The following is a 15,376-nucleotide window of genomic DNA, read 5'->3' on the forward strand; positions in this document are numbered from 1 at the left end:
AGAAATGCAGTCAATTTCTCTGCATTACTTTGTATCCTTCGACTTAACCAAATTCACCGATGAGCTCTAACAGTTTTCTGGTAGAGTCTTTAGGATTTTCTAGGTATAGTATCATGTCATCTGCAAACAGTGATAATTTTATTTCTTCCTTTCCAATTTGGATTTCTTTCATTTCTTCTCTGCCATGCCTAGGACTTCCAAAACCATGGTGAATAGTAGTGGCAAGAGCAGACATCTTTGTCTTATTCCTGATCTTAGCAGGAATTCTTTCAGCTTTTCACCATTGAGAATGATGTTAGCTGTGGGTTTTTCATATATGGCCTTTATTATGTTGAGGTAGGTTCCTTCTGTGCCCACTTTTTGGAGGGTTTTTATCAGAAATGGGTGTTGGATTTTGTTAAAAGCTTTTTCTGTGTCTATTGAGAGGACCATATGTCTTTTTGGGGTTTTTTTTGTTTTTTTTTTTTTGCTTTTTAGGGCTGCACCCATGCCATATGGAGGTTCCCAGGCTAGAGATCTAATCAGAGCTACAGCTGCTGGCCTATGCCACAGCCACAGCAATGCCAGATCCTTAACCCACTGAGCGAGGCCAGCGATCAAACCCGCAATCTCATGGTTCCTAGTTGGATTTGTTTCCGCTATGCCACAATGGGAACTCCAAGAGGATCGTATGGTTTTTATTCTTAAGTTTGTTAATGTGGTGTGTCACACTGATTGGTTTGCAGATATTTAAAGATCCTGCATCCCTGAAATAAATCCCACTTGATCATGGTTATCGTCCTTTTAATATATTGCTGGATTCAGTTTGCTAGTATTTTGTTGAGGATTTTTGCATCCATGTTCATCAGTGATACTGGCCTACACTTTTCCCTTTTTTCCTTGTGGTATCTTTGGTTTTTGTATCAGGGTGATCATGGCCTCATAGGGTGAGTCTGGGAGTGTTTCTTCCTCTCCAGTTTTTGGAATAGTTTCAGAAGGATAGGTGTTAAACATTTTCTCTAAATTTTTGATAGAATTTACCTGTGAAGCCATCTGGTCCTGGACTTTTGTTTGTTGGAAGTTTTTTGTTGTCTTTAGGGCTGCACCCTTGGCATACAAGGTTCCAAGGCTAGGGGTCCAATCAGAGCTGTAGCTGCCAGCCTATGCCAGAGCCACAGCAATACTGGGTCTGAGCTGCATCTGCAGCCTACGGATTGGGATCCTTAACCCACTGAGCGAGCCCAGGGATTGAACCCACAACCTCATTCCTAGTCATATTCATTTCTGTTGCACCACGATGGGAACTCCTCCCATGGAAGTTTTTAAATCACAGTTTCAATTTCAATACTTGTGATTGTTCTGTTCATCTTTTCTATTTTGTCTTGGTTTGGTCTTGTAAGATTGAACTTTTCTAAGGATTTGTCCATTTCTTCTAGGTTGTTTGTTTTATTGGCATGTAGTTGCTTGTCGTAGTCCCTTATGATCCTTTGTATTTCTGTGCTGTCCATTGTAACTTCATTTTCATTTCTAATGTTATTGATTTGAGTCTTGTTAAGTCTGGCTGAGGGTTTATCAGTTCTATTGATCTTTTGGAAGAACCAGCTTTTAGTTTCATAGATCTTTTCTGTGGTTTCCTTCATTTCTCTTTCATTGATTTCTGCTCTGATCTTTATGGTTTATTTCCGTCTGCTAACTGGGTTTTGTCTGCTCTTCTTTCTCTAGTTGCTTTAGGCGTAAAGTTAGGGTTTTGTTTTGTTTTGTTTTTTGTTTGTTTTTGCTTTTAAGAGCCGCACCCATGACATATGGAGGTTCCCAGGCTAGGGGTTGAATTGGAGCTGTAGCTGCTGACCTGTGCCACCACAGATCTGAGCCGAGTCTGTGACTTACACCACAGCTCACAGCAATGCTGGATCCTTTACCCATTGAGCAAGGCCAGAGATTGAACATGTGTCCACATAGATGCTAGTCAGATTTGTTAACTGCTGAGCCATATGGGAATTTCCTAAAGTTAGGTTGTTTATTTGAAGTTTTTCTTGTTTCCTGAGGTAGACTTGTGTTGCTGTAAACTTCCCTCTTAGAACTGCTTTTGCTGCATCCCATAGGTTTTTTTTTTGTTTGTTTTTTGTTTTTTTGTCTTTTTGCTATTTCTTGGGCTGCTCCCGCGGCATATGGAGGTTCTCAGGCTAGGGGTCCAATCGGAGCTGTAGCCACCGGCCTACACCAGAGCCACAACAACTCGGGATCCGAGCCTCGTCTGCAACCTACACCACAGCTCACGGCAACACCGGATCGTTAACCCACTGAGCAAGGGCAGGGATCGAACCCGCAACCTCATGGTTCCTAGTCGGATTCGTTAACCACTGCACCACGACGGGAACTCCTGCATCCCATAGGTTTTGGATTGTTGTGTCTTTGTTGTCATTTGCTTGTGGGTATTTTTAAATTTCCTCTGATTTCTTTAGTGATCCATTTGTTGTTTGGTCTAAGCATGTTCTTTTTGGTTTTTTTAGGGCCACATCCACAGCATATGGAGGTTCCCAGGCTAAGGGTTGAACCAGAACTGTAGCTGCCGACCCACACCACAGCAACGGCAACTTGGGATCTGAGCCTCGTCTGCGACCTATACCACATCTCACGGCAATGCCAGATCATTATCCCACTGAGCGAGGCCAGGGATTGAACCTACATCCTCATGGATGCTAGTCAGATTCCTTTTCCCCTGAGCAACAACAGGAACTCCTAGTAGCATATTCTTTTGTCTCCACATGTTTGTGTTTTTTGCAGTTTTTTTTCTTGTTTTTGATTTCCAGTTGTATAGTGTTGTGGTTGGAAAAAATGACTTCAGTTTTCTTAAATTTACCAAGCCTTGATTTGTGGCCCAGAATGTGATCTATCCTAGAGAATGTAATGTGTACACTAGAGAAGAATGCATATTCTTCTGCTTTGGATGGAATGTTCTATAAATATCTAGTAAGTCTGTCTGATTTAATACATCATTTAAGACCTGTATATCCTTGTAGATTTTCTTTTTTTTTTTTTTAATTTTAGGACAGCACCTGCAGCATATGGAGGTTCCCAGGCTAGGGGTCAAATTGGAGCTGTAGCTACTGGCCTACACCACAGCCACAGCAACACCAGACCCAAGCTGTGTCAGTGACCTACACTGAAGCTCAGGCAACGCTGGGTCCTTAACCCACTAGGAGAGGCCAGGGATGAACCTGCATCCTCATGGATGCTAATCAGATTAGTTTCCTTGTTTCCATTGAGCCACAGCAAGAACTCCTCCTTGTTGATTTCCCTCTGGATGATCTGGCCATTACTGTAAGTGGGTTGTTAAAGTCACCCGCTATTATTATGTTATTGTCAATTTCTCCTTAAGGTTGTTAGCAGTTGCCTTATACTATTGAGATGATCTTATGTTGGGTGCAATATATATTACAGTTGTTATGTCTTCTTCTTGGATTGATATTTGATCATTATGTAAGGTCTTTCTTTGTGTCTTATAATATTCTTTATTTTAAGGTCTGTTTTGTCTGATGAGTATTGCTACTCCAGCTTTCTTTTGATTTCTCTTTGCATGGAATATTTCCTTCCATCCTCACTTTCAGTTTATAATATATATATCACTAGAACTGAAGTGGGTCTCTTGAAGACAGCATATAAGTGTCTTGTTTTTATATCTATTCAGCCAGTCTACATCTTTTGGTTGGGACATTTAGTCCATTTACATTTATGGTAATTATTGATATGTATGTTCTTATTGCCATTTTTTTTTTTGTCTTTTTTAGGGCCATACCTGAGGCATATGGAGGTTCTTAGGCTAGGGGTCGAATTGGAGCTATAGCTGCCGGCCTACGCCAGAGCCATAGCAATGCAGGATCAGAGCTGCGTCTGCAACCTACACCACAGCTCACAGCAGCACCAGATCCTTAACCCACTGAGCAAGCCAGGGATCAAACCCACGTCCTCATGGATGCTAGTCAGGTTCATTAACCACTGAGCCATGATGGGAACTCATTGCCATTTTATTAATTGTTTTGGATTGTTTTGGTTGGTCTTTTTTCTTCCTGTCTTTTGTTCTCCTATTTTGTGATTTGATGATGATCTTTTAGTGTTGTGTTTGGATTGCTTTTTCTTATTTGTGTGTGTATCTATTGTAGGTTTTTGGTTTACAGTTACCATAAAGTTTTGACATAGGAGTCTAGATATTTATACAAGATTATTTTAAAGTTGTTGATTTTTTTTAAATTTAAAATTTTGTATTAAATTATAGTTGATTTACAATGTTCTGTCAATTTCTGTCAATTCATACAGCAAAGTGACCCAGTTATACTATATATATACATTCTTTGTCTCACACTATCTTCCATCATGGTCTATCACAAGTGACTGGATATAGTTCTCTGTGCTATAGAGCAGGACCTCATTGCTTATCCATTCTAAGTGTAATAGTTTGCATCTACTAAACTCAAACTCCCAGTCCATCCCACTCCCTCTCCCTTGGCATCCACAAGTCTGTTCTCCATGTCTGTGAGTCTGTTCGGTAGATAGGGTCATTTGTGCCATATTGTGGATTCTAGATATAAGTGATAGCATATGGTATTTGTCTTTCTCGTTCTTTCTTTCTTTTTTTTTTTTTTTGTAAGTTGTTGATTTTTTAATTGCAAGCGCATTTCCAGTATCTTGCATTTGTACTCTGCTCACAATTTCTGGTTTTGATAGCATGTTTGTATGTGGATGATTTCCTACCCTTACTATATCTATGCCTTTCCCGGTGAGCCTTATCATTTGTAATATTTTTGTTTCTAGTCGTAGCCTTTTCTACCTAGAGAATTTCCTTTAGTATTTGTCATAAAGCTGGTTTAGTGGTGCTGAATTCTCTTAGCTTTTGCTTGTGTGAAAAGCTTTTGATTTCTCCTTCAAATCTTAGTGGAAGCCTTGCTGGGTAGAGTAATCTTGGTTGGAGGTTTTTTCCTTTCATCACTTTTAAGTATGTCATGCCACTCCCTGTGGCCTGCAGAGTTTCTGCTGAAAAATCAGCTGATAACCTTATCAGGGTTCCCTTATATGTTACTTGTTTCTTTCCCTAGCTGCTCTCGTTACTTTCTTTTCGTCTTTAATTTGGTCAGTTTGATTAACATGTGTCTCAGGGTATTCCTCCTCGGGTTTATTTTATATGGTACTCATTGTACTTCCTGGATTTGAATGACCAGTTCCTTTCCCATGTTAGGGATTTTTCAGCTATTATTTCTTAAAATATTTTCTTTGGCCCTTTTTCTCTCTTCACTCCTACTGGTAGCCCTGTAATACAGTTGTTAGTGTGTGTAATGTTGTCTCAGGAGTCTCTCAGACTGTCTTCATTTCTTTTCAGTCTTTTTTCTCTTTTTTGTTCAGCATTAGTGATTCACACCAGTCTTACACCTCGTTTACTCCTTCTTCTTCTTCTTTGTCTTTTTAGAGCTGCACCTGGAACACGTGTAGGTTCTCAGGCTAGGGGTTGAATCAGAACTGTAGCTGCTGGCTGATGCCACAGCCACAAGAACAGGGATCTGAGCTGTGTCTGTGACCTACACCTCAGCTCATGGCAACACTGGATCCTTAACCCACTGATGGAGGCCAGGGATCGAACCCATATCCTCATGGTTGCCATTTGGGTTCATTAACTGCTGAGCCGTGAGGGGAACTCCACTTATTCGTTCTTCTGCCTCCTGTATTCTGCTTTTGGTCGCGTCTAGTGAATTTTTTCTTTCTTTCTCTTTTTCTTTTTTTTTTTAGAGAAAGTATCTCTCAATTTATTTTATATTATGGTGGTTTTGAACCAGTCTTTGTAATGAAACATCATCCAAGTAAATGCATGGTAAGATAATGGAAAATCTCATATCAGAAGGATTATAGTCATCTAGTGCTTTAAATATTTATAATTTACTTTTGTGGCATTGTTTTGGTGAGTGAAAAGGAAATCATTTATTGTTTTACTTATTTTATACATATATATATATATATTTTTTTTTTGTCGTTTTGCTATTTCTTGGGCCGCTCCTGCAGCACCCTAGTTCCTAGGCTAGGGGTCAAATCGGAGCTGTAGCCACTGGCCTATGCTGGAGCCACAGCAACGTGGGATCCGAGCCGCTGTCTGCAGCCTACACCACAGCTCACAGCAACGCCGGATCGTTAACCCACTGAGCAAGGGCAGGGACCGAACCCGCAACCTCATGGTTCCTAGTTGGATTTGTTAACCACTGTGCCACGACTGGAACTCCTACTTATTATATTTTGAATATTGCTTGCTTAATCCTGAAATCTTCCATTTCCTCACTCAGTGTTTCTTTCAATTCATCAATCTTTGCCTCCGGTTTATTTCCCAGATCTTGAATCATCTTATTCTCATCAATCTAAAGTCTTTTTCACGGAAGTTAGTAATCTTCAGATCACTTAGCTTTTTTCTCGGCTTTTTTTCTTATTCCCTTATCTGAGTCATAATTTTCTGCCTTTTCATTTTGTATAGATTTTTGGTGTGGTTTTCTTTTTGCAGACAGTAGGGTTGTAGCCTCTCTTGCTTCTGATGTCTGCCCCCCTTGTGGCTGAAGTTGGTATGGGGGGGTTTGCTTCAGGGTTCCTGATGGGCGGAACTAGTGCCTGCCTATTGCTGGGTAGAGCTGATTCATATCCTTCTGGGGGGTGGGGCTTTGTCTCTGGGTGAGATTAGATGAGTCTCTGTTCCTGGGAGTGGGTGGGTGGGTGTCTTTAGGTAGGCTGTTTGCTGATGGGTGGGACTGTTTCCACCTGGTTTGTTATTTGGCCTGGGGCTTCTCAGCCCTGATGGGTAGGGTCGGATTTTTCCAAAATGGCTACTTTTAGAGGAGTTCACACTGATAATTATTCCCAAGACCTTTGCTTCCAATGTCCTCCCCCGGCAACAAGCCACAGTCACTCCTTATTTTCCCAGGGGATCTTCCAGAAACTGCAGGCAGGTATGACCCATATTCCCATGGAGTCTCTGCTTTGCACTGGGACCCTGTGGACATGAAAGCCTTTGTGCACCTTTCAAGAGTAGAGTCTCCGTTTCTCCAGTCCCGTGGAGCTCCTGCACACAAGCCCCACTGGGCTTCAGTGCCAAGTGCTCCAGGGTTTCCTCCTCCCAATGCCAGATCCCCAGGCATGGGAACCTGATGTGTGGCTCAGAATTGTCACTCCAGTGGGTGAGCCCCTAAGATATAGTTATTTTCCAGTCTGTGGGCCGCCCACCTTGTGGGTATGGGGTTGCTAATATAGCCCCTCCTACTGTCTTGATGTCGCCTCCTCTTTGTCTTCTGAAGTAGGATATCTTTTGTGATAGTTGCCAGTATATTTTGTTGAAGGTCGTTCAGTAGCTGGATGTAACTTTGCTGTTTTTATGAGAGGAGGTGAGCTCCAGTCCTTCTCTGCTATCTTAATCCCGTCTCCTATGTTTCATACTCTCTTCTGGTCTCTTTAAAATAGCAGTTTCCAAAGACTGTGGGGTTTGTGGGGTTTTTTTTTGTTTTGTTTTGTTTTTTGCTCTTTAGGGCCTTAAGCACGTCATATGGAGGTTCCCAGGCCAGGGGTCAAACCAGAGCTGCACTTGCCAGCCTGTGCCACAGCCACAGCAACACAGGATCCAAGCTGTGTTTGTGATCTGTACCACAGCACATGGCAACACCGGATCCTTAACCCGCTGAGTGAGGCCAGGGATTGAACCTGTATCCTCATGGATACTAGTTGGGTTTGTTACATCTGTGCCACCACGGGAACTCCAGAGCTATTTTTATGACAACACCAAGGTATTATTTGCCCTTTTTACTACATTGACATTTGCACTGATTGTGTAAAAGCAGTGGTAGGTAAAATTGCCACCACCTTAGCACAAGCCAGTGTAATCTCCACCACCGCATATCTACAGAGGGAAGAAAAAATCTGGGTTCACTTAAGAGTTCATCTTGAAGCAGTAAAAATCGTTAATTGGATTGCATCTTGATCCTGTGAGTATACATTTTTTTAATATTCTGTGTTGCAATAGGAGGCACACCTCAGGCACCTGACTGCATTGTTCCTGTCTTGAGGGCAAGCCCTTGTGTTTGAGTTGCAACCTAAGCTAGCTGTTCTGTTTCATGAAGTACTCTTATTACACAACTCGAGAGATGACAGTGTCATTACTCAGACTTGGTATTATTTGGCAGCTATTTTCCTGACAGTGAACAAAGCAATTCTGTGTTTGAAGAGAAAGAAATAATAGTATTTGTTTCCAACGATAAAATTTGAGTTTCAAGTGAAAATTAGAATTTTGGAAAATTTGTTTCTACCATCATTAGCCTAATAGCTTCACAATATGTAAAGGCTTCTCTGATTAGATTTGCAACATTGTGTCAGAAAATTGCATTTGTTAATATTATGTGAGAAAGTTAAATATGTCACCATTTGGCAGAGCTGCATAACTCAGTAAGCTTCTATTTTTGAGATAACCAATGTATTCTTCAAGAGTCTTGCCTTAAAAATGCAAGATTGATCAATGGATTTAATATAAAGGCACAAAAATTCATTAGTGGTTTCAGATTGCACATTGCAACTAATTTTTAAGAAACTGCCACTTATTTTGGTGTAATATCAAACAAGAAGACCCACCATTATTTGAAAAGGCTATTAAAATTCTTTCTCCCTTTCCAACTACTTATCTGTGTGAGCCTGGGTTTTCTTCCACCAAAACAACATAGGGGAACAGATTGAATACAGAAGATTTGCGATGCTTGCTTGCTTCTACCCAGTCGTTAAAGAGATTTGGAGAAATGTAAATCAGTCCTTTCTTCTCACTAAGTTCTTTTGTTGTTTTGTGAAATACTGTTATTTTCATGTAAAAAGTTATTTATATTAACACATGAAGGGATTTATTATTGTTTCAGAACAAATTAATATTTTTAAAATGTCTGACTTAGCAAAAATGGCAAGTGTGGGAGTTTCCATGGTGGCTCAGTGGTAGTGAACCTGACTAGTATCTCTGAGGACATGGGTTCGATCCCTGGCCCTTCTCAGTGGGTTGAGTATCTGTTGTTTGCCGTGAGGTGTGGGTGTAGGCCAGCAGCTGCAGCTCTGATTTGACTCCTAGCCTGGGAACTTCCATATGCTGCAAGTATAGTGGTTAAAAAAAAAAAAAAAGGCAAGTGTGGATAGTTATAAACAAAAGCTTTTGGGGGTCCTTAATAGTTATTTAAAATTTTTGTTTGGAGTTCCCGTCCTGGCTCAGTGGTTAACGAATCCGACTAGGAACCATGAGGTTATGGGTTCGGTCCCTGGCCTTGCTTAGTGGGTTAAGGATCTGGCATTGCCGTGAGCTGTGGTGTTGGTTGCAGACTCGGCTCAGATCCCACGTTTCTGTGGCTCCGGTGTCGGCCGGCGGCTACACCTGCAATTCAACCTCCACATGCCGCGGGAGTGGCCCTAGAAAAGGCAAAAAAAGACAAAAAAAATTATTTGTTTCAGAGGATTTATTTATTTTTAAATATTTATTTATTTTTAAATTTTTATTAGAGTATTGTTGATTTACAGTGTTTTGTCAATTTCTGTTGTACAGCGTAGTGCCCCAGTCATACATACATATATATCCTTTTTCTCATACTACCTGTTAATAGTTTTTAAGAGTCTTAAGTGTGGATGCTAAAAAGTGAGAATCATTTCCTTAATGTAGCAGTTCCCAAGCTTTATTCCCAGCAGAATTCCGCAGAGGGCTTGGGAAAATACAGTTCCTCCTACCTGCAGAATTTCTTCCTCTGTAGTTCTCAGAGGGGCACAGGGAATTTTCATTTCTTTTTTCTTTTTTTCTTCGTTTTTTGTTTTTTTTTGTTTTGTTTTGTTTTGTTTTGTTTTGTTTTTTTTTGGTCTTTTTAGGGCTTGCACCTGTAGCATATGGAAGTTCCTGGGCTAGGGGTTGAACTGGAGCTGTTGCTGCTGGCCTATACCATGGCCACAGCCACACTAAATCCAAGCAGAGCCTGCAACCTACACTCCAGCTCACGGCAGCACCAGATCCTTAACCCACTGAGTGAGGCCAGGGATTGAACCTGCATCCTCATGGTTACTAGTTGGCTTTGTTACTACTGAGCCACAATGGGAACTCCTCCTTCTCTAATTTTTAACAACACAGATTTTCTTAAGAAAAGCTGAGAAATGGCTTGTCATTTTTTCACTCCAAAATTTGTTTGGTAATCACTTAGCCTGCTGTGTCTGAGGCTCCAGCAGTACACAGAGGCATGCATCTCTGCCCTAATAGAGCTTCCAAACTGCAAAGGAAAACTAGCTCAGAAAAGCTAGATACTGATGTCAGCTTGCTCTTTCTTTCTTTTTTTTTTTTTTTGTCGTCTTTTTGCCTTTTCTAGGGCCACTCCCACGGCATATGGAGGTTCCCAGGCTAGGGATCTAATCAGAGCTGTAGCTGCCGGCCTATGCCAGAGCCACAGCAACACGGGATCCGAGCCGCGTCTACAACCTACACCACAGCTCACGGCAATGCCGGATCCTTACCCACTGATCAAACCCGCAACCTCATGGTTCCTTCCTAGTTGGATTCGTTAACCACTGCACCACGCAGCTTTTTCAATCAAATACTCTTCTCTTTCTCAAGAATGTGTTTTAAATATTTCTTCTCCTAATTTTAAATTGCATTAGAATATAGTTTGGTTTTTATGTAAGAATATTTCAAAATTACCTAATTTTTATGATGACAAGGAAACGGATCATATGTAGCATTACATGTTCGAATATATACACTTTTTTTGACCCCACATGAGGCCTGTGCCAACAGCACTGATAGTGCCAGATCCTTAACCCACCGAGCCACCAGGGGTGGCTTAGAACTTAGAACTTGGGTTCTAAGATACTATTTACATTCTAAGTTTGCTTACCTCCTTTGTGGAATATAGAACCAAGGGACTATTAAGTGCCTTTACATGCACTTAAACTAAATCAATTAAAATAAAAGTTGTATCGCTTTTGTCACCATGGCTTTGCTTCTGAGTCATAGATAACTTATTTAGTATTCAGTTCTAAGATAAGGGCTTCTTCCTCATCTGGAAACTAAGATCGTGGTCTGTGGTTAGTCCTACTCATTGTGACCATGTCTAATAAGTAGAAAAACAACTGACTCACTGACTTGAGGCAGGTCACACGATCACTTTAGATTGTCAGTTTAACACCAGAGAATTAAACCAATCTTGTAATATAGCCTTACTAGAAGAGCCAGGACATAAATGCATTCTGTGTAGGTTATTGGTTTGCTCAGTTGAACTATATGGATATCTCTTGATTCTATTAAAAAAAATCTTTAATGGCAGATAATTACTTTTACAAGAAAGCTTTGAAATGTGCAAAAGTTTCCCTCCTTTTATTTATTTATTTTTTTCTTTTTGGCCACCCTGTGGCATATGGAATTCCTGGACCAGGGATCAGATCCAAGCCGAAGTTGCAACCTTAGCCACAGCTGTGGCAACACCGGATCCTTAACCCTCTGTGAGGGCTGGGGATCGAACCTGCATCCCCAGCACTCCCAAGACACCACTGATCCCTTTGCGCCACAACGGGAACTCCTTCCCACCTTTTTAAAAAGCCTTTTCTTCCTGAAATACGTCACCTAAGCAGCTTTTTCAGTTTTTAGTCTGAACAGAGACTGCCTGCACATTCGAGAGTGAGATGACTTGGGGTGGTTTATGTGTGGGTAATGTGGGGGAATTTTTTTTTTTTTAATATAGAAAAGACTGAGGTTTATGTTGAGGGAATGAACTCATATTTAGACGATTATACATATTGTAAATTTATTATACATATTATAAGTACCTGTTAAACCCCACTTAGGTCCCAGGCACTGTTCCTAGGCAGGTCGTGATGAACAGGAGGAGCTCAGTGACCTCCAGTAGAACTGGTATTTGAGTGGGGGGAAGGTTTTTTTAAATTTATAAATGTGAACTATAGTTATATAAATAGGTATTTCTCAAAGTGAATTTCTGGACCATTGCTTTACCTGGGGACTTGTTAGAAATGCAGATTCTGGGGCCCCACTCCAGACCTAATACATCAGAGATTCTGGGGATGGAGCCCAGTCATATGTTTTCAAGTCTCACAGGTGATTTGATGCCTGCTAACACTGATATAGACACATGCAGAAAACACCTATTTTTAGATGGGGAAGCAAGTGCATATTCTTGCAGCAGGAAGAATCTGAGTGTGCCTGAGAGAGAGGAAATAATGAAGAGCGGCCCAGAATGCATGACACCATTTCTGCCTCCCAGATGCTCCACCTAGTGGAAGATAGACGTCGCAAAAAATAGTACAACACCGAGCACTAGGGATTCCTTAGCGTACAAAGTACAGTGGAAATCGCCTGCCACGCAGTACATTTTTCTTTGTGGGAAGTGAGGGAAGAGGGCTTAGGGAATGAGGAAGTGGTTAAAAGGAGCATGAAAGAAAGGATGTTCTCGGCAGAGGGAGGAGCGTGTCAAAGGCACAGAAGCCTGCAAGTTCTTATCCTGTTTGGGTAAGAGCATACAGTTAGAGCATGCAGAGCATGAGGTGTAGGTTATAAAGGAGTTTAGATTTTATTCTGCAGTCAGGGAGGGTTGGTGGATTCTCAGCTGTCACATGTGCCTGAGTCCTCATTTTCTCCATGAAGCTCTAGGCTCCCTGGTCTCCTCTTATGCTCTTCCCTTTGCTCCTGTTGTCTCTGCCACTCTGGCCTCTAATTCCTTAACCATGCCAGGTAGGCATCTGCCTCAGGGCATTTGCACATGATATTTCCCTTCTCTTGGCTCTTCTTCCCTCAGGTGCCCACATGGCCTGCTTCCTGCCTGCCTTCACCTCTTTGCTGAAATGTCACCTTCCACTAAGGCCATCTCTGATCTCCCTATTTCAGACTGACCCCCTTCTCCATATAGACACACTAGGTATCCCAATTTTCTGCTTTATTTTCTGACATTGAACATTATCTGACTTTGTTTGGTTTATTTCCTGTCTTGACCTCACTAGAATGTAAACTTCATGAAGGCATCAATTTGGGTTTTATTTACTGCTGAGTCCCCAGTACTTAGAACAGTGCCTGGCACATACTAAGTGCTCAGTAAATATTTATTCATTGAATGGATAAGCACTACTTTCATCCAGTGGTCTCACCTACTTGTTTTAAACTGAAAGTGGTTGTCAGTCTATTCTTTCTTTCTTTCCATAATTTGAAAGATTTATCTACCAAACTGCATTTATTTTCCCTTGAGAAAATTAACCCTGTGGCCAAAAGAAAAGTTGTCATGTTTCTATTAGTCTTTGGAGCCCTTCCTGCTTCGGGGGGGAGGGTGGGCCTGATCCTGTGCCTGGCCTTTGAGGAAGACAAAGAAGGGTAAGTTTTGGGTCCTTGGCCTAAGAAAAAGAAAAAGAGAAACCAAACCATAATCAAAACCAACCAAACCAAACCCCTGTACCATTTCTTGGAAAAGATCAAACCTGAAATCCAAAATACGTCATATGTTACTATGAACTGTGTCACAGGTCTGGAGCAGACTCTGAAAGATGGGTAGGATTTTGGTAAGTTGATGAAGGAAAGGAGAAGAGAACTTTCAGCAGGGATAAAACCGGAAAAACAGCTGAGGTGGATGCTCAGGAATTAAAAGCCTGCGTGGCTCCTTAGATTGAAGATAAGAGAGTAAAGGGAAAGATGTGGAAGGCCTTCTGTGCTGGTGTCTCATGTAAATCATCTGAGTTCCTATGTGCCAGATACTTTTTCTCAACTACTTTAGGGAACAAAACAGGTGCGCTTCCTACTGCCTTGGAGTTTACATTCTAGGGGAGGGAACACGTGGATTACCAGTGTACGAAGCATGTTAATTATTTAATATATTAGGTGATCATTACTATGAAAAAAGAAAAAGGGTAAAGCATGGAGGACTGGGAGGGTCCAGGCTTGGGGGCCTCAGAGAAAGGGAGAGCTATAACATTAAATGGCACTAGGTCTTGGCTGTGGACTTAGGGCCCCCTTTTTTCGTAATTTTGTGTAAGCTTCGAATTTCTTTTCTGTTTTCTATGCTTGGCTATGTCTCTATGTAGTAATTTCTTTTCATTTGTATCCAAGCTTCCTCATTTGCTAAGCTAAGAATATGGCTGTTTAAACTGAGCTTCCAAGACCTCCCCCACAGTCTTAAAAGTGAAGTGACAGCAGCCTCTTTATAGGGCAGTTGTGATGATGAGACAAGGCAAAACTGCCGAAAGTGTCTAGCAGAATGCATCTCACAGAGAAGGTCCTCAGTAAGTACTAGGGCCCGGTGCCAGTTTGAAAATGTGGCCAGTCTGTGACATGTGCCATAGGTGGATTCCCTTTTCATTGGTGTTTATTCATAGCCACTAAGTTTAAACCCTATTAATGCTTTTATTTTCAAATGTATTGGGAAAATGCATCCAAGCTGGAGGACTTGTGGGTTTCCCCTAGGCTCTGTCTGCCCATGCCGATTGATGTGGTTTACACCTGGGTAAATGGCACAGATCTCGATCTACTGAAGGAACTGCAGCAAGTCAGAGAACAGATGGAGGAGGAGCAGAAAGCAATGAGGTAAAACTGATGTCAAAATACAAAACACAGAAAGTTCCACAATTACCAGTCATGGTACATTGCAGAAGGTTAAGATGCTGTCCACACTGTGTTCAAACAAGAGCCTGCTTCTCAAATTCATGCCATTATGAGATTTTGGCAGTGATGCATCCAGCCCTTGTTTCTCGCTGCCCAAGGAGGACTCAGCCACTTGGTCGAGATCCTGGCCTTACTCTGCAAGGTGGCCATTTCATGACCCTGGTGCTCCAGGGGTGCCTTGGTCTCCAAAGCGCCTGAAGGTGGAGGAGCCGCCCAGGGGAGCCCTGGGCTTCCTGCTCACTCAGTGCAGCAGCTTCATAAAGGAAGGGGTTTTTTTTTGTTTTTTTTTTTGTCTTTTTGCCTTTTCTAGGGCTGTTCCAGCAGCATGTGGAGATTCCTAGGCTAGGGGTCCAATTGGAGCTGTAGCCACCGGCCTACACCAGAGCCACAGCAACTTGGGATCCGAGCCGCATCTGCGACCTACACCACAGCTCACGGCGACGCCGGATCCTTAACCCCCTGAGCAAGGCCAGGGATCGAACCCGCAACCTCATGGTTCCTAGTCGGGTTCGTTAACCACTGAGCCACGACAGGAACTCCAAAGGAAGGTTTTTTTAATGCAAAATAGCTACACAGGAGGATGGATTCATTCCTTAAAAATAAAACAGACCTACAGACATAACTTTTTTTCCATTTGGTAAAGATAGTAAAAAGTATATTTCTCTTAGCCCTTTTAAAACCAAATAGTATACTACAAAACTAGAAACCTTGGTAGTTTTTTAAAATGTGTAA

General features: G+C 41.7%; 1 protein-coding gene across 1 annotated transcript in view; it reads left to right on the forward strand.

The window, feature by feature from the left end:
- GNPTAB (N-acetylglucosamine-1-phosphate transferase subunits alpha and beta) overlaps nt 1-15,376 on the forward strand; it is a 100,483-nt gene that overhangs the window by 28,428 nt on the left and 56,679 nt on the right. The window contains 1 exon segment of the mRNA XM_047788176.1: nt 14,447-14,566. Within this exon segment, the coding sequence (XP_047644132.1) occupies nt 14,447-14,566 (120 nt within the window).

This window comes from Phacochoerus africanus, chromosome 7 (assembly GCF_016906955.1).
Source record: "Phacochoerus africanus isolate WHEZ1 chromosome 7, ROS_Pafr_v1, whole genome shotgun sequence".
Lineage (NCBI taxonomy): Eukaryota > Metazoa > Chordata > Mammalia > Artiodactyla > Suidae > Phacochoerus > Phacochoerus africanus.